The 25,945-nt window shown below is 39.3% G+C and overlaps 1 protein-coding gene across 1 annotated transcript in view; it reads right to left on the reverse strand.

Annotated features, from left to right (window-relative positions):
• LOC145996360 (uncharacterized) overlaps positions 1–20,570 on the reverse strand; it is a 56,967-nt gene extending 36,397 nt beyond the window's left edge. The window contains exons 1-5 of the mRNA XM_083132791.1: positions 20,445–20,570; positions 17,421–18,018; positions 15,322–15,710; positions 9,686–9,910; positions 329–580 (exon numbers count right to left, since the gene is read on the reverse strand). Coding sequence (XP_082988917.1) covers positions 329–580; positions 9,686–9,910; positions 15,322–15,710; positions 17,421–17,977 — 1,423 coding nt within the window. The 5' untranslated portion in view covers positions 17,978–18,018; positions 20,445–20,570. The remainder of the gene's footprint in view (positions 1–328; positions 581–9,685; positions 9,911–15,321; positions 15,711–17,420; positions 18,019–20,444) is intronic.
• Positions 20,571–25,945: the final 5,375 nt, after the last annotated feature.

A 25,945-nucleotide genomic window follows, 5' to 3' on the forward strand; every position in this document is an offset into this window, starting at 1 on the left:
ATTTATTTATATTATAAAATTTGGATGAACTGAAAAAACGTACGTTATGGAAATGTGGTAGCTGTACCTATATTACATCTCGTACATTACTGTCACCTCCATAGTGTTCTACCGGTGGAGACAATGCACAGTGGTTCGGATCCCACTTCAAACTGTAGGTCCAGTACCGATCAGCCCATCTGTGCACAAAATGGACTTAAATACAACAATTCAAACAATTCCATAGTGCTGTAGCACTTAAGGCAAGCCTACCTATTAATTTGCCAATGAAAGTATATAAACGCTCAGTGTATAGAACTACATAACTTAAATACCATACATAACATACCAACACAGTTCCTTGGTCCACTCCCAAACGGAAGATGCACATATGGTGACCTCGTTGCCTTGGTTTCCGGAAGAAATCGATCAGGATCAAATTTCTCGGGATCAGGATAATACTTGGGGTCGTAGTGAAGACCTATGATGGGAAACGCCACAAGCGTCCCCTTCTCTATTGTGACGTTAGTGCCTGGGATTTGCCAATCCTCATTGCACTCTCTTTCGCCACGAACGGCTGCTGGATATTTTCTAAGCGTTTCTGCCAAATGTGAAAAATATATAATTATTTCTCAATACAAGATACAGCATAGTTCTTGATAAATACATTATAATATTAATATTTCTAAGGTCTTCGGGAAGAGGCACATAAGTGCAGGCACGTATCCAGGAATTCCTTTCGGGGGGGCTCAACACAATTTTTTAAGGGGTGTAGTAAGATCCTCACAATTGTATGTTTAAGACCAGTGGTGGCAATTGGGTTCCAAAACAGGGGGGGGGGGGGAGCGGAGGGCGGTGCAAGGAAAGTTTACTGTCTCTTGGTAGACAAGGCTTAACATTAAGAGGCAAAAAAAATGGGGAGCAACTATTCCTTAAATCGTCGCCACTGTAAGGCTGTCATTTTAATCAGAACGTGAAATCGGAACATTTTTTACCACTCGACTCCTCTGTTTCCATGCATTAACATTGTGTGCGGAACCATCTCAGTATGTGTGTCTGTCCATTTCTTCTCATCAGGCATAAAAACATCTATGGTGTCTTTGAGTGTTTTTACGAAGCTGTTACACATGCACGGGATGGACAATCCACTCGACAACACGAGATTCAAATTGTGGGCTGCGAACTGGACGCAGACAGCTCTTGAATATTTCTCTCTGATTCGAGCCTGAACACCACTAACGTGTCTTGTCCTCCCATGTTTGCAGCTCTTATAAAAAGCCGAAACCCACCAAATTGTTCAGATTCAGGCCTTAGCACTCACAAGTGTTCAAAAATGCCTGTCACAGCTTCCGCTGTCTTGTCATATATCGGCACGAAACAAAGGAAGTCTTCTCGAATACAGCTGGATCACGAAACAATTAATGCACAATGAAAACCCTTCCGTTCCCAACACATCTAATGTTTCGTCTCCCAGTATGATCAAATGCTTATTCATTTATCTCCAGTGACGTGACCAAGGGAGGGTTGGTGAGGTCATAACCCCATTTGATCCAGTATTCATTTTTTTTTTAAAAAAAAAGAACGTCAAAGACAGGGAAAAAATGGCAAAATCAGGACTGACCACCAAAAATAGTATGCGTAACCCCTCTCCCTTCTGAAAATCCTGGGCACGCCACTCTTTATCTCGGACACATTTTTTTAAAATCAACTCACCAGAAGTGTTTATCATTCCGTATTGGAGATTGAAGTAAGATGCGTTCTTCCTGCAGGTTTGGATATGATCCTTTAGGGTGCTGTCGTCTGCCTGCCTTCACACCTAACCTTAACAAGGCCCTAATTTTCCATCCTTGTGACTTGGATTTTCAAGACTTAGGAAGGTTTCAGACCGAAGGGACACGCGATACATGTCGATTGGAATGGGCCAATCGACAGGCAACGTTTCACACCGTAGCGACACAAAAGGCCGCACAAACCTAATTTCGACTTGTGAAATCCTCAGGCGACACGGTGTGAAATCTCTCTTATTAGGCCACTGTCATTGTCACCTCGAAGTAGTAGCTCTTGTTGACCACAGAAGAAAAAAATTCTCCTCAACCGGTGGGTTTCTCTCTCCTATATTTTCTGTGCTTGTTCACTATACAGGCAACACCTTACGATTTGATATACACAGGACATGTACTATGTAGACATTTTAACGAAAAATCGGTTGACGTGAAGGATGGCTAGGTGGCTCAGTTGGTAGAGCCCGGATTCGGGTCCTGGTAGAGCCTGCAATTTCCGCCTAAAATGTCTACATATGCAACATCTTCTTGCTTTCTCTTCTCGACATTCATAAAATTTTCGGCTGTCTCTTTATGGTAGTTAAGTGTTTGAATGTGTTTCGAACCCAGTAGGCTTAAACAAAAGTATTTTTTTATACCATGAAATTCTCGGACTGCATATACGAAATTTAGTTCTGGCAAAACTAAATCATCACTTAAAAATTTGATTTTCAGTTGATCTATGCAGCTTATTTCTGTTTTAATAAACCACTCCAATATCCGGTACTGCTGAAATATTCACCTTGACCTCTTCGGCCCTCGACACAAACTAGCACTACATTGAGGCCCCGGAAGTTCTACTGTCGTCAATGTCTTCATTTTCGAATCACTATATCTTATAAAGCAACCAGAGGACGCTGACTGATCACTAATCGACTGTATGAATTGTCACACTTACCTCTGAAATCTCATTAACCGATTCTTTGTAGAGATGAACCGAAAAATTGAATCCGCGTATTTATATCCTCGTTATGTTCTAGAACGTTCCGCAGATAAAAGGATTCGTTAATATTGCCAGTAGTTGACTCCTTCTCTCATTCAAGAACGTACCCTCTCCCGCCTTCCAGAGATTAGAAATTACAACGAATCGCCCTACGTGAGGCGCTACCTTTGTTGTTCAGCTTCCAAATGCTAACAAGTCTCTACATAGTGCTCAAGTGCGCTGCGACAACACAGAAAGCGCAAGAAACGTTTACGTGCAATATTATCAACAACAGGGTTATAGAACATTCTCCGTCTTGCCTCGATAATTGTATATCCCTTAAATCATCGTCACATTATTCAATAAGCCAAAAACCTAATTTTATCTAGTGAAAAATAAAAATAAATCCTGGGGGGGGGGGATCGAGCCACCTCAACCCCACCTTGGATACGTGCTATTAACAATAACAGGGTTATTAAATATTCTCCGTCTTGTCTCGATAATTATTTCTCCCAAATTATCATCACATTATTCAAGAAGCCAAAATCCTAATTTTATCTAGTGTAAACAGAAACATTTCTTGAAGGGGGCTCGAGCCTCCTGATTCCCACCTTGGATACGTGCTATTAACAATAATAGGGTTATAGAACACTCTCCGTCTTGTCTCGATAATTATTTCTCTCAGATTTATAAATTTATTATCTTCACATTATTCAAGATGCCAGAAATTAATTTTATCTAGTGTAAATTGAAAAAATTCTAAGGGGGGGAAGCTCGATCCACCTCATCCCCACCTTGAATACGTGCTATTAACAATAATAGGGGTATAAAACATTCTCAGTCTTGCCTCGATAATTATTTCTCTCCTTAAATTATTATTTTCACATTATTCAAGAAGCAAAAAACCTAATTTTATCTAAGTAAACTGAAAAATTTCCTGGGGAAAGGGTCGAGCCCCCTGTGCCCCATCTTGGATACGTGCTATTATTAATAACAGGGTTACGGAACATTCTCCGTCTTGCCTCGATAATTATTTCTCTCCTTAAATTATTGTCACATTTTTTTATTTCACACCACAAGAAACCAAAAACCTCATTTTATCTAGTGTAAACCTAAAACTTTCGGGGGGGCTCGAGCCCCCTAAGCCCCCCTCTAGATACGTGCCTGTAAGTGACAAACTGTTGCTTTTGTTGACGTCACACTGAATCAATTAAAGAAAAATATTATGAGTATGTTAGGCAGGGCTCGAAAAATCCCGGTCGCCAGGTCGCCATGGCGACTAAAGATTTCAGCCTGGCGACTGTGATCTTTTGCTGTAATATGTACGAAATTTTGATGATTCTATTTGCAGTACATCGTAAGTTAGCAAATTATTATTTTTTATCAACGTTGTTAACATTCCATAGAGTCAGTAACAATTTCTTACCCTTTGTCTCCCGACACCCCATTTCCTGCTTTCTCAAATAATTTAGCGATGTTTTGAATACCGTGATGCTCAGCACCTTATACGGAGTGTTTCAAAAGTCGCACAACCCAAACTTTGGAAAGGTATATAATGAAAACCGTAAGAGATATTTACACCGGGTTTTCTGCATTATAAAGCCTCATCCATTGAGATATTTTTCAACGCCTAAAATTATCAGTTCACTCCGTACAGAAAATTATATAAATTAATAACTGACGGAAAGCAATATTCAAATTTTTCCAGAAATGAACTTCTGATTAAGAAAAATTTGTAAGAAATTATCAAAGGGTCATAATTAGACATTTGATGACTGATACCATGTCAGTCTGTCATTTGCGACCAATATTGGTCATGTGCAACATTTGATGAATTTTTTGACTGGCGATTTTATGGGTAAGTGAAAAGTGCCATTTTTGGACATATCTCCGTATATGGCAACACTATCAGGTCGAAATATTGCCAACAGTCGCATGCAACATGTGTCTTTGGCTATATATTTACGTGAAAAATCGTAAATCAAGATTTTGTGCCGAAATTGAACTCTTCAGAGAATCCTAGACTGCCTCTGGTTACATTGAATTCTCTTCGCTCACTTTCGCCGCTACTGTGCCTGTTTTTAAAAATTGATTCAGCATGGCATATTCATTGGAGAGCAGTGCGTGTGCATTGCTGAAGAGTATTTTACTACTCATTCTTAGACTCATGTGCAAGAGGTTTTCCAATAAAAATCCCCTGCTTCTGCTGTACCTCACAAAGCAACTGTTTTAAAATCAGTCAAACACCAACATATGATCACACAAATTGTTTAAGAGTTGGTATTTTTTGTTGAAAATCAGTTCTCAGATGTTTTCAGCAAATTAACAATGTTTTTTTTTTTAAAATAATGTAATTGTTTTTATTTAGTTAAAGGCTAACATAAATTTATGAACCCAGTAATAGCCTACAGGATTAGTTTAGAACAGAAAAAGCGATTTTCATGATATACATTTTCAAAGTTTAGATTGCGCGACTTTTGAAACGTACTGTAGTATGCACAATTGCTTATAGGTGGTTTCCTGGCGCCTAGCTTTGAAGAAAATTTTTCGAGCACTGATATTAGGCATGTCGCCGGCTGCTACTAAAGGGTGTTTCACTTGCTCTCAGCCCATGATTTTCGCTTATAAAAATCAAAACTATTGGTCATAATGTAATGAAATTTGCTACAGACATACATTGGCGTATGAGAAGCATGGTGACGCCATTGGAGATGGCGCGACCGTCTCTCTCTAGTCCTTGCGTGAGCATGGGCGCACGTCTGGCAATTGCGCACGTTTGGCAATTCTGCCGTTCTATGCCAATCGTACGGGTGCTTTCAGTCTGAGTTCTTGTCCCTGCTGTTGTGACGCACCTGATGGTAGTTCGTGTTTGTTTGGGTTCAGTTGAAAGTTCGTGCTTAATCAGTGTTTATACAGTAACAAAGCAGTACAGTTATAAGTCGGTACTCTGTGGAACAGCGTGTGTTTATCGTTCGCACGTACTGCAAAATGGAGTCCATAAAGCAGGCTTTGAAATCCTGGGGGGGGGGGATTTCCCTCCCATCAACCATCTTGGCCTCAAAAATCCTCCCCCACCAAAAATTTCCGGAAATGAGTTTTTGTTATAACAAACAAAATATAAGCAATTACTTTTGATTTCAAATATACTTTACTAAGAATAATATCGAAAACACACACAAATAAGTGTAGTTGTGAGTAACGAATGCATTCTCTCTCAAGCAGTGGCGGCACGTGGTGAACCAAAGTGGAGGGGCAACAGCTCACAAATTTGCTCTACTTGTAATGTGAGTTTAATTCATTAATTTCGTATATAACAGCCAACATGATAAGAAATTGATATAGCTATTCGTCTTTACCGAATATCATGTTTTGCACGTTTGCACATATTATGATAAATTAATAATTATTTAACAGTAATGCGAAGCTTACGAGAGATGGAAGAAGAAATAGAGTTCTAACAGATTTAGTTGTTTGTTTTTTAACTTAACAGAGGGGAAAATTGATAAGCACAATGACGAATATTTATGTGCATTGAACGTGAAAATTACTAGTAAAAATGTTACACACAAAACGTTTCCTGTCCAACATGACTAATTAATATATGAAATAGGGCAGCAAAGTAAATATCTCACTGGAAAGGTGATATCTGCGTTACCAGAAGCTCAAGCTCTACAGTAAAAACTTCAAACTTACCGGAAATCTTCTTCCGACATGCTTGTTCTAGATTCAAATTCGGTCTAGGCCGGCCTAGGTTTTTTATGTTTATTTTATTCATCCAGACTTCTGGTAGAAAAACTTCGCACCAACAAGTTCTCCACATAGCCCATCGCAACAAACGCACAACTACAGCACACTACCGAAAAAGCTTCACTTTTCCATGGAAAACGAAGAAACAACAAGCAAAGAGAATCGAGTATTCTCTTTGCAACAAGTGTCAATGCTATCGTCTACCCATGCATTCATTTTATTGCCTCAGGGTTGCCAGACAATTTTGCCAAATTTTCAGAAATTCGTAGTACACAGGTTCCTGTAGCGGCTGTTGGTGAGTTTAGATGACTAGTTTCTAATTTATTTAACAGCCGGCTTGAAAAGAAATTGTGAAACTTTGTCACACTATGAGGGTTTTTTCAAAACGTGCTAATCAAAACATGTAATTAAATCTAATTTTGTGAGAAACACGAAGCTGTAGGCGACTTCCGTGGCTAGCATACAGCATTGCAAAACCATGGATCCTGGGTTCGAATCCCGGCCTGGACATGGGTGTTCTTTGTGAGAGCCCTTCCAGGTTAATTGATGAAAAGGCTATAATTTTTCGTAGTGATTACCGAAAAGTAGCAGAAAGCGACATCAAGTACCTGTCTGTACTTTTTCAGTTACCGATATTTTCTTTCCTCATTGGAAATTGCATTATATATTGCTCTATGGAATACAGAATGATTTCTTTCGACGGTTGGTAATTTTCCTTCTTGTGTTAACTTCATTGCTTCCGGCAACTCTTCATTGTTTACCGTTCTCCGGAGAGAGGGCCAGTTTCGCCTAGGGGGTTGGTTTCGGACGATAAACCCTCCGTTCTCCCAGCCACAGATCCCGCGCGTTATTCCGCCAGTTCCCTCGCCTCTTACCCCTCGCGGCCGCGCCTGAGAATGCTCTACATCTCGTAAGGTGGGAGGACGGCGCCCCGCCAGATTTCTCTCGAAGTTCCATATTCCCCCGCACGATGGCGTGCAAACTTCGCAATTGTCGCGGAAGAATGAATACAGAACCGACTAACCAACGATCTAAAAGCAACGGAATATTTGCAATTCAGACAATGTAAAAGATAATATATAAATGTTAAAGTAATGTTTGTTCACTTGTGATTACACACGGCAGTGTGGCGTCCGTATCGTCCTTATGAGCGGCCGCCCCTGCTCTCAAGGGATCATTAACAAATCTACATCAATACGCACAATAAAAGTAAAACAAGAATACAAGAAAATAATAACTATGAAATTTAATTGATTTATATTAACATAATGCACACACTAAACAAAAACTTACACATAATAAAACTACCTGAACTATTTCATAATTTATTAACATCTTTAACCAGTTACTAAAGGAATTAGTTAGCTGCATTGCAATATCTGATATGTATAAATGTAACAAATTGATTTCCTTTATGTAATTAATAATAATAGTAATAATAATAATAATAATATATTTTTAATTGAGTTATTTATTTTTACTTTTAATAACATTACAAATATATATATCATATAATTTACACATATGTTTGTGGGGGAGAGGGTTTGTAGATGAAAAACTATCTCCCCCCACCAGTTTTCAATGATTTCGCACCCTGGACTATTATGGAATGGAAGGCAGCATTCGGAAGGATATTGGCGTTGTGACTCCTGATTTGTTGGTGGCTACCTTCTGTGTCTGTGTAGGCAGGCATTGATGTTAATGGCGACCACTTCTAACACTCGCTGTGACGTCACCATGCTTCTCATACACCAAGGTATGTCCGTAGCAAATTTCATTACATTATGTCCAATAGTTTGACTTTATAATAGAAAACCAGGGGTCGAGAGCGAGTGAAACACCCTGTATGTTGTCACATGTCCATCTACACTAAATTTTCGTGAGAGCTGATTGAAGTTTGACGTGGATTTTGAATACACTACAAGATTTGAGCAAACAAGTTATTATTGTTGATAATTCACACTACTTGACATCAAGATATACGTCACTTCGGAACTGATGCATTAACATGTACGAAACATGATAACGTCATCAACTTATTTCCAACTAGAAAAGTGGACATACGACAAAATAGCATTCAGCCGGGTTTGTGTAAAGATTCTAAACAGTGATGATCAAACACATATATCATGTCTGTAATGTTTGCTAATAAAATAATAAACAATAACCGTTTGCTGTAAAATTGTATTTTTTGACCTAGCTAAGTGCATTTGCCGAACAGCGTAGATTTAAAATAGAAAATGGTTTTTATCCTATGCTATTATTTTATTACACATATATTAATTTTGCTCCCTAACTTAGGGTGTCACAAGCTATAGTTTCCATTTGAAATCTTGAAGTTGAATTTAAGATGGTGACCGTCATCGTCATATGCCCTACAACATTTCACCCCACCCCTATTACAAACCTACAGTGTTAGTTTTGCCGAACAGTATGTCATCTAACTTTTATTCAGGAGTCTCCATACTTTTGGACTACCCTGTATAATAGATTCGTATCTGCAATAAAACTTGGGGACAAAAAAAACTTTTATTCGGCTGTATCCATACTTTTAGATCACCCTGTATAATAGATTCGTATCTGCGATAAAACTTAGGAACAAAAAAAACTTTTATTCGGATGTCTCTATACTTTTGGACCACCCTGTATAATTGATTCGTATCTGCGATAAAACTTGGGGACAAAAAACTTTTATTCGGATGTCTCCATACTTTTGGACCACCCTGTATAAGAGATTAGTATCTGCGATAAAAAATTAACCAAGTCGCCGGAGCCTCGGTAGCCTACAATAATAAGAGAGCCCTGTAGACAAAGTCAAAACTGGAAACTACTCGCTACTCTCCTCACAGACCAACTCCAGCCTAACCCTTACCAGTACGTAGTTAGAGATCTATTAGCGTTAACGAGCTGCATCTTTGCGGGTGGCCTTGGCTACTCCGCGCAGAGTGTGAGAGAGATACGTTTATGCACTTGCCACCTATTTGCCCTTTGGGTGGTCGACAGCAAGGACAGAACGCAAGGATAATGACGCGCAGCCGGTAGCTCCTCCCCCTTGCTACTGCACAGCCGGGCTTGGGCAGGTTTCACCCGCAAAGATACAGCTCGTCAACTCTAGTTCATTGAACTCTCCCGCCTAAGTATTGCCTATTTTTTGGGGAGCAGGAAAAGGTATCGAAAGAAAAAAGAAATTAAGTCTTATAAAGTAGAATGCACATACCTTGAATGACCATATCCAGGTAACGCATTTCCTGCAGCCCTTCGTAGGTGCACTTCCCGCCATGCTTTTCGCACACCTCTCGGATTTCGTCTCTGAGACGTTCTTGGATTTCGGGCTGGAGGGCGAGTTCGTAGGTGGCGTAGGAGAGCAGGAGTGCCACGGGGTCGAAACCCGCCACCAGGAACAGCAGACTCTGGCCAATCAGGACGGCGTCGTCTGACAGAACTGCAAGGAAAGGACGTGATTGGTTAGCACCAGTCGTGTGCGTGCATGCTCTGTCTCGGGAATTGTGGAGCAAGCAAGACGATAGAGAAGGGGAGGAAGCGAGTGGGCGGAGCAGTATTTACAGTCGCGTTTTCCCCTCCATGCAATCAATTCTCTCACGCGTTCATTGGTCGAGCTCTCTCGAGTCACTACTTGCGCAGAGGAGTTGTTTTCGTTCGCTTGCTCCAGAGACTACTGGGATAGTGTGGAACTGTATTTCGAGAGGCGTTCGAGCCATTTGTCTCACACGTATACTACAGTAACGACTCATATCAATTCAATGGGATGGTTACAAGGTTTTCCATTCATCTGTATTTATTAATTTATTTATTGAAATTTCCAGTACAGCAGAAGACACAACAGTAAAACAGTACCCTAGTGTTAAAAAGAACACACGAAACAAGATAAAATGAAATAAACAAAACATAAACATAAGCAAGCCAAGACAGTACCAAGGTAAACATATTACTTTCACAATTCATTAATTATGTACAATTTTTTTCTAAGTTGGTGATAAAAGACGAATATGAACTGAAAATATCTACTTGGTTTGAGATGATATTGAATTGGTTCGGTAGCCTATGGTATAATGAACGTTGTATGAGTGATAGTCTGGGAGTTGCAGTGTGGAAAGTCTCCTTGCTCCGTGTTTTATGTCTGGGCACTCTGAGGGAGAGTTCGTGGAGTGGGATGCTACATCTTAGGTTTCCATTAATGATCTTATGTAGTAATTTCATATCTGCAACGTATCTACGTGATTTTGAAGTATTTATGTTTAAGTTTACAAGCAGATCTCTCTTAGGTAGGTGTCTCAGGGCCGGCACTCTATATCGAACGATGGAGAGGAAAAAGTTGAGAACACTCTCGATCTTGGAGGTATGAGAAGGGGCAGCCATGTTCCAGATGGGTGAACAGTATTCTAGAATGGGGGACACAAAAGTTTTGAAGTAAATGGAAAGTGCTTTCGGGTTATGGATTTCGGTGAATCTGTAAAGTTCGTTTTGTACTCTCTGTTTTGTTTATTCTAAATCTTGACAATAGACAATACATTTGGTTTTCTAACAGTCTTATCCACAATTCCATTGCCACCTAAAGCTTGACGCCCACTGAGACGCGGCAGCAGAACGCAACAAACGCGTTGAGATAACCTGCAGCCTTCTGGCACGGAAATTCCCGCTTCGGTTCCGCGCGTTTCCCTGTAGTGGGCGTTACACCATTTGGTTTCAATAGAAGCAGACAACAGAAGTTCTGTTGCTTTCTGTTGCCGCGTTTCTCCGTGTCTCAGTGAGTGTCAAGCTTAAGTCAGTACTAACTGAAGTAAGTGACTGTAAGTATTATGTTGAAAATACAGGATGTCCACAAATTATCTTTACAATTTCAAATCTAAATAACTAAATAATGGAACGAGGTATCTTAGTTCTGTTTCCTTATTTAAAAGAGAAACTCTCAAAGTTTATTTTACAACCTCAATGCATCTCTATGTGTGGCCCCCTTGTTGCCCGTAGGATATAAAAAACGGGCCAATGATTTGATTGTGCATAAGACCACACCACACATGAACCTTTGGGCTTTGGCGGTCGATTTCTCGAACCTCGTGAGGCTTTTCAACCCCCCCCCCCCCAAATTCGACAGTTATGCCTATTCAATCATTTATGAGAAAAGGAAACACACTGTGCCTTCTCCTGTGGAGTAGTCATTTTGTGGAAATGTGACCTCACATCTTCCCTACTTACTCAATGTACCTGAAAAAACAGTAAACAAAACTTTGAGAGTTTCTCTTTTACATTAAGGCAACAGAACTGAGATACCTCGTTCCATTATTTAGTTATTTAGATTTGAAATTGTAAATATAATTTGTGGACACCCTGTATATACTCTATTAAGAACGATGAACATATTCTATGGGGTTACTGGATTGTAATGATGAGATGCTGTTGTTATCCTTGACCTACAAGCAGGGTGGATAAAAAGCATAATTTTTATTAAAAATTATCATTTTTGTTCATTTTTTAGATTTAAATCGTTTTCAATTTTTTTAAAGGACGCTTAAAATTGTTTGCATGGTTTTTGGCACCATACATAGATATATGTTTTCTATAGAAACTATTCCAGTGAAAATAAAACATTCTGGATGTACTCTATAATTGCAACTTAAAATATTTTTTAATCTTTGTAGCTGAATTTTTGCACTTTTTAAAGAAAAACTCAATATGCTGACCAAGGCAGAAATTTATTTTATTTTGAAACATAAACTAAACGTAACGTTTCAAACTTCTAGTAAGGTCTTCTTCAAACTCTGTACCAAGTACAATTGGAACAAGGGCAGCTCGACATATTTGCCAAAGAAATACAAGATGAAGAAAGAGGGTTATTGTTGGATCTCGAAATAGAAGAAGAAGACAAGATAAGCTACCTAGATATATTGATGAATAGGAAGAGAGGACAAGAAATTGAAACCGCTTGGCATCAGAAGAAGTGTGCAGCAGGGGTATTCTGCCACAAAAGAAGTGATGTTAGTGAGGTGACAAAAATAAATTTTATAAAGAATATGGAGGACACAATCAAAAAAATATGCACGAAAGAATGTGAAAAAGAAGGCAAAATAAATAGCCTATGGAAACAGCTGGAAAAGAATGGCTACGAGAAGGAGAATAGACTGGACATAAAAAGAAGAGGGAAGAAAAGTGGCAGGGGAGAAGAGGAAGAGAAAGTGGTTTGGAATAAGGAGTATGGGAAGACCACAGAAAAGATATGCAAAGTGCTTAGGAAAGCGGGCATTAAAACTTACAGGAAGGAAGGGCGAAGCATCTTAAAAATAGCGAAGAAAGCAATCAAGAAAAAGAAAAACAGAGAAGAGGAAGGGATTATCTACGAAGTGAAGTGTAAAGAATGTCAGAATGTGTACATAGGAGAAACGAAGAAGAGGCTGAGAGACAGGTTAAAACAACATAGGGATGATGTACGACTTAAGAGAGAGAGAAATGCGATATTTAAACACACGAGAGAAACAGGACATGACATAGAGTGGTATAAGGCTAAGCAGATAGGAAGGGAGAGGAGAGTACTAGTGAGAAAATGGAAGGAGGCCAAGGAAATAGAGAAGAAAGGTGAAGAAGACACAATGAACTGGAATGGGGGACTGAAGATAAACAAAGAATGAAAGAAGGTGTTAGAAAGAGTGGAAAGGACAAGAGCGAAAGAGGAGAGAAGAAGGAAGAGGAATGAAGGAAGAAAGGAAAAGGAGAGTGAGATAAAGAGTCCAACCACTTTCCAGATGAAAGAAAATGTTTAGCTAAATCGCCTGTCAGGTGAAAGTACAGTTGACAAGGGAAGGCCAGATGCTGGAATGTTCCAAGAAAACAAATTTCTAATAGTCTTGCGTCTGGACGGGTGTAATATTTGTGTATATATATCTTCCTGTTTTGTACCTTGTTTCATTTGTACTTGGTGCAGAGTCTAAAGAAGACCTTGCTATTAAGTTGAAACGTTACGTTTAGTTTATGTTTTAAAATAAAATAAATTTCTGCTTGGTCAGCATATTGAGTTTTTCATATCATGGAAACAAGGCTTAATGGTGTTTTAACATTTTTTTTAAATGATACTTTGCAAAATATTAGGTGCCATGTTTATTTACAGTTTAATGATAATTACATTATTTACGGTTTAACATTATTAGAATTTGCTATATTTTTCTACACAAATTGTTTTCTATTTTTGCCTATAAAAATTATTGAAGTTTAAATCAAGATGAATTTGTGCGTGTTTACAGTTTGCATATAACATTTTCTTTCGTATGAGCATCACCCATAGGCGCCGACTTCATGGGGCTTGGGGGGGCTCGAGCCCCCCCCCCCACCACCAATGTTAATGATGTTGGGGCAGAGCCCTTCAAATAATTTTGCTTAAGAGAATCTAATGTATTATTTTGCTTCTCTTGTAAAGTTTACTCTGTATTGTATCACATGAACTTAACTTTAAATACACATTTGAAATGTTCTAGACCATCAACTTTGGGGGGCTGAGACCGCTAAACCATCAACTTTGGGGGGTGTCTATGACCGGAGACAGCAAAACACATGACTTATTACTATATACGAAGTATGTAATTATGAGTATTGTTAGCATTTTTACTAAAAAGAGTTTCTAAATAACGAGGTGATATGACAATTATACCAATATGTTGTTTAGTGAATTCTGAACAATTTGAGGTCGTAAACACGACTTTCAGGCAATATTGATATGTACGATATTTAGTTATCCTCGAAATCTCTTCTTCTAGTGCAAAGAATAAGGGGAAAATAATTCTAAAGTCTTTGAATTTATTTAACACTGGCTTGCAGTAAAGTAGCCACGCAAGAAAAGCATATGAAATGTCTGTATTGCAAAAGTGGGAACGGCTATGATCAAATACATTATTACTAGAGCACCGAGTGCTATGTTTTTTTTTTTTATAATTGCAAAATTAAATTTAAGAAGTAAAATAATGTAGCAAGAACAAAAAAGTAAAACTACTTTCCTGCGATTTGTGTTAGCATTTATGTAAATAATTAAATAAAACTGTTAAATATTCGTTATTTTTATGGGTACGTCAACACTAAGGTTATTTGCACCTGTTACATGTTTCTTTACAATTCTGTTGCGGACATTAAAACACACCCATGCCCTCGCCGGGATTCGAACCCGAGACCTCCGGATCAAAGCGAGTTGAGACGACCATCCAACACGCTCGGCTACCGAGGCCGGCAATAAACTGTTAGGTTGGCCTCTTACTGTAAATACATAGCCTGCTTTTCAATGAAAATGTTAATTGTTATCTAAAAAAATACAATGAGCAGACACAAAAGACATAAGGAGACTTTGAAACATTTTCTAAACGTTTTTCATGTTACATTTCATTTGCATGAGGAATATAATAGCTGCTTAAAAACTGCTATACAAAGACGTAATTTTTATTTTTAAAAAAGGGAGGGAGTGAGTCATTCATTCATTTATTTATTTCAGTGATCAGAGGCCCCTCAATAATTTTGACAAGTCGGCGCCCCTGGCTTCACCCCATCAGTACATATATTTTGTTTCCTTTATTTCCTTTCTTAGAGCCTATTTATTAAACACTATTAAATGATTACGAGATTAATGGACTTTCACCAAAAGCGAATCTGATATCTACAAAATCCTCATGTACATTCTTTTATAAATTATTTATTTAAAGTGATTTGAATCAGTGATTAAAAAAAATCGTGATCTAAATCAATCCACCTTGCCTATAAGTGATGACGTTTAATTTAGCTTTGCACTTGCGCAGGCCTTGTGTATAAAAAGGTGTTGTTAGGCGGTTTTCTTCTTGCGATAGTGTTGCATGAAACAATACGTACCTTCCTTCGAGTCTTTGGTAATAGGAGACTTCAGTTCTGCATCCTTCTCGAAGATGTCCTTGTCGTCGGAGTCCTTATCTAGTTTTCCTTTCCTGGCGTCCATCATGAGCTGAAGGAAATCGTTCCTTCTAACATTGTTTTCCTCTCGGTACTTGGTTGCTGATTTCACCGCTCCGACAAAGAAGCTCATTACTTTAGGTTCGATGAAATTAATCTTGATCCACTTTAGTATGAATGGCACGAACGTGAAAACTATTATCACGATCCCAAACCGCCATTTGCTGGGCTTCTGCAACGAGGTGGCCATTTTGTTGAACTCCGCATCTGGATTCCTGAGCGTGTTGCCTTTGATACCAAACGCTGTAGAAGCTACAGAGTCCATGGTGCATCTGTAAAAGGAAGACATTTCAACTGATAATGATCGGAGAGTGATGATTTGTACTGAACGTCAGCGGCGTCGCCATGATTAATCATCTAGGGGTACCGAAGGAGTTGGGGGGGGGGGGGGCGGAATGAAATTTAAGGGGTGCGATGTTGGAAATAAACAAAACATGCATCAAATCAAATACCAATCAAATTTTAGTAGGCATCTATGATATTATGATAATGATACTGAAGACTGAAGAACACTAGCGACTTACTTAATTTGGCATGATGTTAGCGCGATGACATGTTTGGAAATTTGAAAAAAAATCTTGAACTTGTCATGTTCCTGCAACATAAATTACTGTAACTGAAATGAGATTGTAATGTGTGAAATATATAATTTTAGAGTGACACCCACTTTCCAGGTGAGCAGAGGATACAACTTGCGTTAAATAATTTCCGGAGCACGACCTCATGATATCTTGAAAGCAACTGAAATTATTGTTCCAGTGCGACTTGGAGAAAAATGAGGAACGAGTAGGCAGAAAATAAAAACCATTTATGAACAAGTCGTAAGTCGAATTTGTAGATTGCTTAAGTTTAACTTCGTAAAAGACTGCAATATTTATTATATATATATATATAAGTATATTATTTATACAGAATTATTTTATAAAGGAAACATCATGCAGCAGTATTTACTCGGATGTAAACTACAGAGCATTCCCTGACATTCGCTACGAGACTCGGCGGCAAGCGGCCCGGCATCAGCGCTTGTCTTTCCCGGTGAACGGGTCCGCGACAGTCGCACGCTACAGTCTGTTTTTTCGCTCTCTTTCCCTTTCTGTTGACGCTGCAGACTGACGCCAGTATAATCCTCCCTCGGAAGTTGTGTTGCGTCGTGACCGTGTGTTGAAGATTGTGGCTTAATATGGCACCACAAAAGTTTACATTACAACAAAGGATTTATCTTGTCGAGTGTTACTTCGGAAAGAGGAATTGTGGAGAAGTGCGACGACGTTTTGCAACGAAATTTCCTGGTGTTCCCGTTCCACATAGGAGCACTGTATTAAATCTTGTAAAAAATGTTTAGAGTAAAAGAGTGGATAAAAGTGGAAAGAAAAATGGGGAAATCTAAAAAATAAAGTACATATACAAAGACAATCCGCACACCATCCGTGAGTTAAAAGAGAGTATTGTACGAGAAATCGGGAGAATTACAGTAGACGAACTTGCACGTGTAAATGTCAATTTCCTTCGGAGATGCCAGGAATGTGTTGCAGCAGAGGGACATCATTTTCAACACCTTCTGTAGTCAAGGGTAGTACACAATATGAAAACTGTAATTTTAATAGCTGTCTCTAGCGTCTGTCGCGGACCCGTTCACCGGTAAAGACAAGCGCTGATGCCGGGCCGCTTGCCGCCGAGTCTCGTAGCGAATGTCAGGGAATGCTCTGTATAAAAGTAGAAAAAATATATAAAATAATATAAAAACAAACTGAAATCACACTTTTCAAATAAAAAATATGTCTTGTGACAGCTACGTACAGTTATTAAGTAAGTCGCGTATTACGTAAGTCGGGGTTTACTGTATACAGTCATGCATACATAATGTCGCTCAAATGAAACTGAGACTCTTGTATTAGCATCATTGTTGGAATGTACAAACCTAAAAGGCTAAAATCCTACACAAAACTAACATCAAGCAATGCAGAATGGTTAAATGCCCTCACCTGCCAAATATATCCCTCACATCCAAAGCCTCATCCCGATCAGCATATTCACCCAGCACCTGCTCGAGCTGTTCCCCGCACTCCTTGATCAGCTCTATCATCATCTTCATCTTGTTGCCGGTGAAGGCGGGCGACACGACAGACCGAGTGTTCCTCCACTCTTGGCCCCTCATGTTGGTCAGCATTTTCCCAAAATATTGCTCGTCCAGAAACTCAACCTTCCTCCTGTTGACAAAGTGCTCGAAGTCTTTGACCAGTACCAACCGGATCAACTCCGGATCGCAGATCAAGATGCCTGGCTTCGGACCTTCCATGAATCCTACGTATTTGCGTCCGGAGATCTTCTTGTATTGGTCTATTTGTTCCAGAGCCAGCGGTTTCCCGCCTATGAAGCTACTTCCGGTCAAAATTCCCTTGATGATGTTGGCTTCAATGCAGAACACTCCTCTTTTCTTCCAATAGTTCCTGTTCCAGTTGAAGAAAACAACAAATCCCACCACAAGAAACGCCAGCAGGAAACCGATGCCCCACATGATGGACGTGAACGCCAACCACATCTTTTGGAACCAGTTACACTACACGACGATTTGCGAGTTACCTGAAAAAAAGTTACTCCTGTTAGATTTGATAGGGACTAAGGTGATAGAAATGAATAGACCAAATCCAAATTGAACATTTTTTTTAACGAAAAGCATATATACTAGATTTTTTTTTACTCATGATGCCCTTCTCCACCCGCGTACATTCAGTGGTATGCGCTTATTGTTTTAGTTTTTTGTTTTTGTTTTATTTGTTTAGTGTAAAGTAAGGTGAGGTAAAGTTCCCGTGCATATAGCACCGTGCCATGAAGGCACACTAAGGGGATGTATTTCTTTAGTGTACAAATGTAAATAATAAAAATACAAAATAGAATTACATACATGGAATGAAATAAATAAACAAAGAACATATTTAATATAATAATATGCTACAGTGCTGGAGCGAGAGGTTTTCGCTCGAGCGCCCAATAGTTCACACGGATGACGCTAGATAGCGTGCGGAATTGAAAGCTCCTCGCTCGCCAGGAGATCACGAACGAGTAACGTAATGTCGTCGCCACGTAATCAAGGGGTCCCGGGTGCGATACTAGGTGGAGGCACATAGTGGTTCGGATTCCACTTTGAACTGTAGGTCCACTCCCGATTAGTCTTACTGTGCATAAAGTGGACTTCAAACACAAACTCAAACGAACGAGTAACGCTCGACCAGACAATACTACCGGCAAATACTCAAAACCAGGTAGTACCACGTTCAATCGTCATTTGTGGTAGTTTGCTCTCTATTATGGGTCGGGAAGTGAAAGATGCAGTGAAATATCAGCAGATGTAAGTGGAAACTTATGCTAGAGCATCATTTCTCCTATCAAGCTTTTTGTGCAAACGGTCCAGGATTTAGTTTCTGGTGTCTCCCCGACGGTGTAGCGGTAACGTCGTCGCCTTGTAACCAAGGGGTCCCGGGTTCGATGGAGACACATTGTGGTTCGGATTCCACTGTAAGCTGCATCTCCAGTCCCTTATAGCCTTCCTGTGCATATAGTGGACTTACAAACGTACCGAAACTCGATCCCTGGTGAGAGTTCTCAAGACGTGTCCTGACCCAGCATCTTGAAGACAATTGGGGAGCTAGTAGAGAGAGAGAGAGAGAGAGAGAGAGAGAGAGAGAGAGAGAGAGAGAGAGAGAGATAGAGAGAGAGAGAGAGAGAAGAAGAAGAAAAAGAAACGAAGAGGGAGCGAAGAAGAAGAAAGAGAGAAAACGAAAGAATGAAATGGCGATAGAGATAAAGCGAATAGAAGGAAAGATAGAGAAGAAATGGAAAATAAATTGAGAGGAGAAATTAAATAGAGAGAGAGAGAGAGAGAGATGAGAAAATAAATAGAGAGAGGAAAAATAAATAGAGAGAGAAGAAAATAAATAGAGAGAAGAAATAGAAAATAAATTGAGAGGAGAAAATAAATAGAGAGAGAGAGAGAGAGGAGAAAATAAATTGAGAGAGAGAGAAAAAATAGAGAGAGAGAAGGAATAGAAAAGGGGGAGATAGAGAGAGAAAGAACAAGCAGAAAAGAAATATAGAGAGAGGAGAATAGAAGGGGAGAGAGAGAGAGAAGAAAGAAAGAATTGGAGAGGGAGAGAAGAGAGATAAATAAATAAGATGAGAGATGAGATACGACTGCGACGAAATTGTGGAGTGTGTTGAAGGGGGAACATGGCACTGAAACAAAACTGAGCCCCAGAAGGATATTCGTAAATACACCACTGAGTATAACTATTTCTCAGTTCACCCACTGGCAGTGTTTTATCATCAAGATCATTGGTCCTTTCACAAAACAGCAAGAAACAGTTGACAATCTTTGTACCAATCTCTCTCTCTGCAATTAAATACATGTGAGAAAACATAGACATGGACAATATACGTGGTTATCTATTTACACCCGACTATACATCCAGAGGCAAAGATAATAGTAGGGAAATTGTCCCTTCACTGTTTTCATTCTTATTTATTCTATATCCTTTGTTATTTTGAGAATTGGAATTATGTTGATGTGAGGTAGATGTTATTCTCTGCTTATTAAAGTTTATACTGTACTGCATTTCAATTCATGATAATCACATTGTGGAAAACAGACTGTGTGAAAATGATGATGGACAATTCGCCTACTACTACTTTTGCTGTTTGGTGTACAACCTTGCTTCTTTTCATTCATGACAGGTGCATGGGCGTTCGGAAGTAAATGAAAGTAAACAAAAAATGATATATTTCACACATATAATTTGATTTCAGCCACAATCATATGTGTAAATTATTGCATGAATATGATAAATTCAAATTTAAGCTATGTTTTTTGAGGGAACAACACTATTATTGGGGAAAATGTGCCTTGTTTGCCCCCCCCCCCCCACCCTGGAAAAAATACCATCCTTGCCTCTCCCTGGAAAAAATCCTGCGGACGTCCATGGACAGGTGTGTGAAATAGAGATAATACTTACCTTCTATTACATTAGTGGAGCTAAAAATTCCGTTTTTTAGTACGAATTCAAACGTTTCCAAGTCCACAATCCGAATCAAAGGCAGACAATATCCCTAAACGTATCGTTACGGCACAGACAGAAAAGATAACTAGCTACGCAGATGGTGGTGATATGCAAGTTGTTTCCACAGTTGCCAGATCTAAGCCTCTCTTCAAGGTTTACCATCGCTATCGCGAGAGGGAGCCGGCCACTTTAATCTACCGAGTGATGATTGTTACAGGCAATTACGAGACTTGTGCAGTGACATTTGTAAGGGTACCAAACTTTGCTTCAAAAGATGTCTACTTACATGTGTGTGAGTTTTTAAGTCCACTTTTATGAACAGATAGGCTGATTGGGACTGGGCATACAGTTTAAAGAACTAAGTAACTAACTCTCTAGCCTTCTTAAACCCGAAGGTTCATGGCTGCAGCAACACAGGCCTTCCATCTGTCCCTATCTTGAGCAAGATCTATATACTCTTTTCCATCCCTACCGATTTCCTTTAGGTCTATCTCAACGTTGTCCCTCCATCTTCGTCTTGGCCTTCCTACAGGCCTCTTACCATCAGGTTTCCCAACAAGAATCCTATAAACTCCTCTTTCCTCTCCCATTCGTGCCACATGGCCTGCCCACCTAAGTCTTCTTGATTTAATTATTCTAATAATATCTGGACATGAATACAAATTACGTAGTTCTAAATTATGTAACCTTCTCCACTCACCTGTTTCCTCATCCCTTTTAGGTCCAAATATTTTCCTAAGGATCTTATTTTCAAATACTACAGCTTAAAGTGAGATCCGAATCAGTACGTGCCTCCACCGGGTATTGAACCCGGGACCCCACGATTACAAGCCGACGACTTTACCACTACGCCATCGGGGAGGCATTACATATGTACGTAAGTCATCGCACAGAATTCAGCCCTTGCTCTTCGTCGAATTTTAATAATTTTTTATACCATTTTTATATCTCCACTAGCATTCTGGAATTCTTGGGCTAAGAAAATTCTCGGGCCCTGGGCTCAGAATCATGAAAGTAAGCAATTGCAGTCGAAGGTAAAAGGTAATGTTTTCCGTGCATTCTCGATCTCGGCCATTTTGGAGGTAATGTGAACAGCAACAGGCTCGTCCGCCTTTATCCCTCTCAGGGTTACCCCTAGGTACCCATTGATTTGAGGCTGGGTGAGCCCCAGAACCGCTTTATGCGGGGACAAGGCCGGAAAATTTCCGACCTTAGAACACCCACAACGGGAATAGAACCCGGGTCTCCGGAGTGGAAATCAGACGCCCTACCGACTTTTTTTTTACTACCCCTATGCGGTAGTATCCACCGAGAAACACAAACATCTATGTCCTAACCGGGATTCGAACCCGGGACCCCTGGCGTCGTAGCGTGCTGAGCTAACGACTCCGCCACGGAGGCCGACTTATAGACCACCGCGTCGAGATATTGAAAAACTTTAGAATGTTCGACTTTCGAAGGAAAAAACTGAAATAAAGGAGACTTATTGAAAAACCTTAATCAAAATATCTTATGTTTTTGAAAAAGATTGGTTGGTTGGTTGATTTGGTTTTTTAAGTCCACTTTATGCACAGTAAGGCTAATCGGTACTGGACCTACAGTTTAAAGTGGGATCCGAACCACTATGTGCCTCCACCGGGTATCGAACCCGGGACCCCTTGATTACAAAGCGACGACGATTTTTGGAAAATAAAAGTAATTATATATATATATGTTGATTGAACCCTGTTCGTGACTTTCACCTCATCTTTTATGCATTACAAGGACTTATAATTGCACAAGAATCGAAACAGATATGTCGCAAGAATTGCACAGTTTTCTGTTTTTATTTGGCGAGTTATTAGTTTAAAGAACACTAGTTACTGTACAGTGGGATCCATGAGTATTACCGTGCAAATTGTCCATCGCCATGTTGGTGCACTTTACTTGACCCAATAAGAGCTTCAAGAATTAAAAGAAAATTCAAAACAAGCTGTTGACAACTTCTGCACCAGCATACATAAAAATCCATCGCTTAATAACACACAGGATGTAAGAGAAGAATTAATGAAAATAGTCATGGACAATTTCCACGGTAATACTCATGGATCCCACTGTACGTTTCCGAGCCGAAGATTGTACGAATACCATTTGGTACAGTGGGATGCGTAAGTATTACCAAGCAAATTGTCCATCACCATATTCATTTACTTTGTTTTACGTAATGATACCTTCAAAAACCAAACAAAATGCCAAACAAGCTGTTAAGAATCTCTGCACCAGTATACGTAAAAATATAGTCCCTAGTCCTTAAAAAACACGTAGAATGTAAGAGAAAAGATAATTAAAATAGTCGACAATTTTCTGAGCAATACTTGTACAGTGTCTCTCAAAAGTTTTAGGACAACGACATTTTAAACTAGGCAACCCAATTTACACAAAGCGTTGGTGGGTTGCGTGTAGAGTTAGGCTCAATTTCAGGGTTGCCACATGCACATTAGGTATTTATAAAATACGCGAAAGAAAGATATCCAAATATTATTGCATAAAACTAGAAAAAATCAGTATTACATATGTTGCAATACTCTCAGAAAGAAACAACGTCGATTTTCTAGTATTTCATTGTTCATGAGTCTACACAAAGGAAAAGTGGAGAGAAGAAACGAAAGGGATCAAAGGAGAGGAGAAAAGAGAAAGCAATAGGAGAAGAGGAAAAGTAAAGAAGGGAAGAAAATAGAGGACAGAGGAAGTGGATAGGAGAAGTAATGAGGAGAAAGGAAAAAGATGGGAGGAGAGATGAGGCATATGGAGCAAAAAGGAGAGAGGAGCAAAGAGGAGAGAAGAGAGGAAGGAATGCGAGGTGATAGAAGAAAAGGAAAGGAGTTTGGAGAGGAGAGGAGGAGACGAGAAGAGGGGAGTGGATAGTAGAGTAAAAGAGAGAAAGAGAGAAGAACGAAAAGATGAGGAGAACAGTGCCGTGGAGTCGGAAATCTAAGACAGGAGAGGAGATAAGAGGAGTGGAAAAGAGTGGGATGGAGACAAGAGGCGAGAAAAGTAGGGAAGGCAGTATGAGATAAAAATAGAGGAGAAGGACGGGAGAGAAGAAGGAGAAGTTAAGAACAGAAGGGACTGGAGACGAGAGGAGAGAAGGGGTAGTTGCAGAAAATACGTCTCGGCGTCAAGAACTGATGCATTGATAAAATTATCGACATGAAACATTCATTAACATTTTATAATGTATTGGAGAATGTATTAGATCGGTGCGAAATTCCTTTTGGCCGAGTTCAGAGCAAGATAAAATCTCCCACGTAAGATCTTTGATTTTACCTGCGATTATACCACTAAAATCATGAATGAAATTTTCATATTTATAAGAATTATCCAATTTTTCTCCTCTTCTCGGTTCGTTGAAATTGAGATTTTGTTATTTAACATTTCCCCTACCCCATCGTTAATTCCAAACTGAATCATTCCGTTTCATACGGCGTGGACAATGAACGCAATGGGATATGTCTAAAACCTACGAAAAGTTTCTGCCACCGTAGGGGTTTGAACCTACGACCATCAAATTATCAATCCTTAACGGTAACCACTACCCCACAAGCTTTCGCTCCTGATCGCAGGTAGAAGGAGCTGAACAATATGAAATGCAGATCCAACCCCCCTCCTACATGTCATGTGCAAAGAATACTTGTTTTTTAACAAAGAAAACGAAAACAATACGACTGGGCGTAAATATTTAATGGAGAATTGCACATGATGGAAACTTTTCAGTTGATACTTGTGGAGGTATCTTTGCATTGAACTCGAGTGGAAAAAGGGGTAATATTAGTGTGTCCTAAATTGCCACAAATATAAATGGTTATTTCATTAATATTTGTCAATGTCTTTGAAGCAGAACACAATTATCGTTAGAATATCATAATTCAAGATCTGATACGTGAAAATATCCCTTTGAACGTGTGTCAATTCATTTATTTGTTTATTTTTTTTTAGCAAATTCCAGATGTATAACAATGTAACCACTTACACTGCTACTACAAATAATGTCATCTTGCTCTTGTTTAATAAAAGGAGAATTAAATAGAAGAGAACACCTCGTAAGGAGGATCGAACCTGGGACCGCTAGCAGCCCATATCATTTCATTCAATTCTCAATTTCAGGACTTTTCAGGACAGAAAATCACAAACATCCATGCCCGAGTCGGGATTAGAACCCGGGACCCGCGGCGTCGTAGCGCGATGTGCTAACCACTCCACCACGGGGTCCGACACCACTACACCACGCCCTTACCTTCCGTTGAATCAACAATGTTTAAGTATTCTGTTCCTCCAATATTGTAAATGTAATTTGATATACATGAAGTTGAATTTTACTTTAATTTTGAATTGTTTCTTGTAGTATAGCAGCTATCTTCGAGAATATATTTCGGAAGTGATGAAGAAAAACAAGAATATTGGTAGTTGTTGTGAAATGCTAGTTACTTCTTCTAACTTATTATGTTGATTGGACATTATTAATGAAAAATATCTTGAGTCTTGAACATTGCAGGGCGATGTTCTCTTCTTGTGATACTGCAACATACAAAATGCTTGTTTTCTGACGCAAGTCTCGTATCCAGAACAGTTTTATGAAATGTATTTGCTGTTACGTATGGTAACACGAAATAATTACAGCGTTTGCAAAAAAGTTTTCGAACTGCCAAATGTGCGAGACGTTATACATAAACACGTGGAAAATTGTATTCATAAAATCACATCACATTTGACAGTGTTAGTCAATAGAGAGTCGTGGAACAGTGTGTTAAGGTCGGGCCTCCCCTATGGCGCAGTGGTAACGTCTTGTAATCAAGGGGTCCCGGGTTCGATACCGGTGGAGGCACAAGTGGTTCGGATCCCACTTTAAACTGTAGGTCCAGTCCCGATTAGCCTTGCAGTGCATAAAGTGGACTTAAAACAACAACTCAAACCAAAGTGTGTTAAGGTGTTGGATTAAATCCTTCTTATTTTAATATTTCGAAGAACAACAATTTTTAAGGTAGAATAACAATCGTTCCGTTCCGCTCTTTATCTCTTATAAATTCTTACACATTCCTTTAATTGATTTAAAAAATAAATAAAAGTATTGCTTGCTTTTCTGTCATTGGCCTAGACAGTGGAATTATGCGTGAAAAGTTCCTGAAAGCTCAGATTGGTTAAACCGTTTATTGACAATTGTGAATTTTTCGTTCAATAGATAATATTTCGTTTTATACGACGGGAGAATTTGGTTGAATTTCCTTTCTTGCTCTTTTGAGATAATATACGCATATACACACTTCTACAGTAGCAATCGCGTTCGTTAAAGGTTAAAAAAAATGACTTGGTATTCAAAGGCAGATAAGCTTGGTAGCCTAGCTTGTTCTCGTTCATGAGTCACGCTTCACAAGGCCGCTTCTTATCGCAAGACATTGTGCGTCGATGCACAGTGTCTATAC

Source organism: Lepisma saccharinum, chromosome 12 (genome assembly GCF_977018435.1).
Source record: "Lepisma saccharinum chromosome 12, izLepSacc3.1, whole genome shotgun sequence".
NCBI lineage: Eukaryota > Metazoa > Arthropoda > Insecta > Zygentoma > Lepismatidae > Lepisma > Lepisma saccharinum.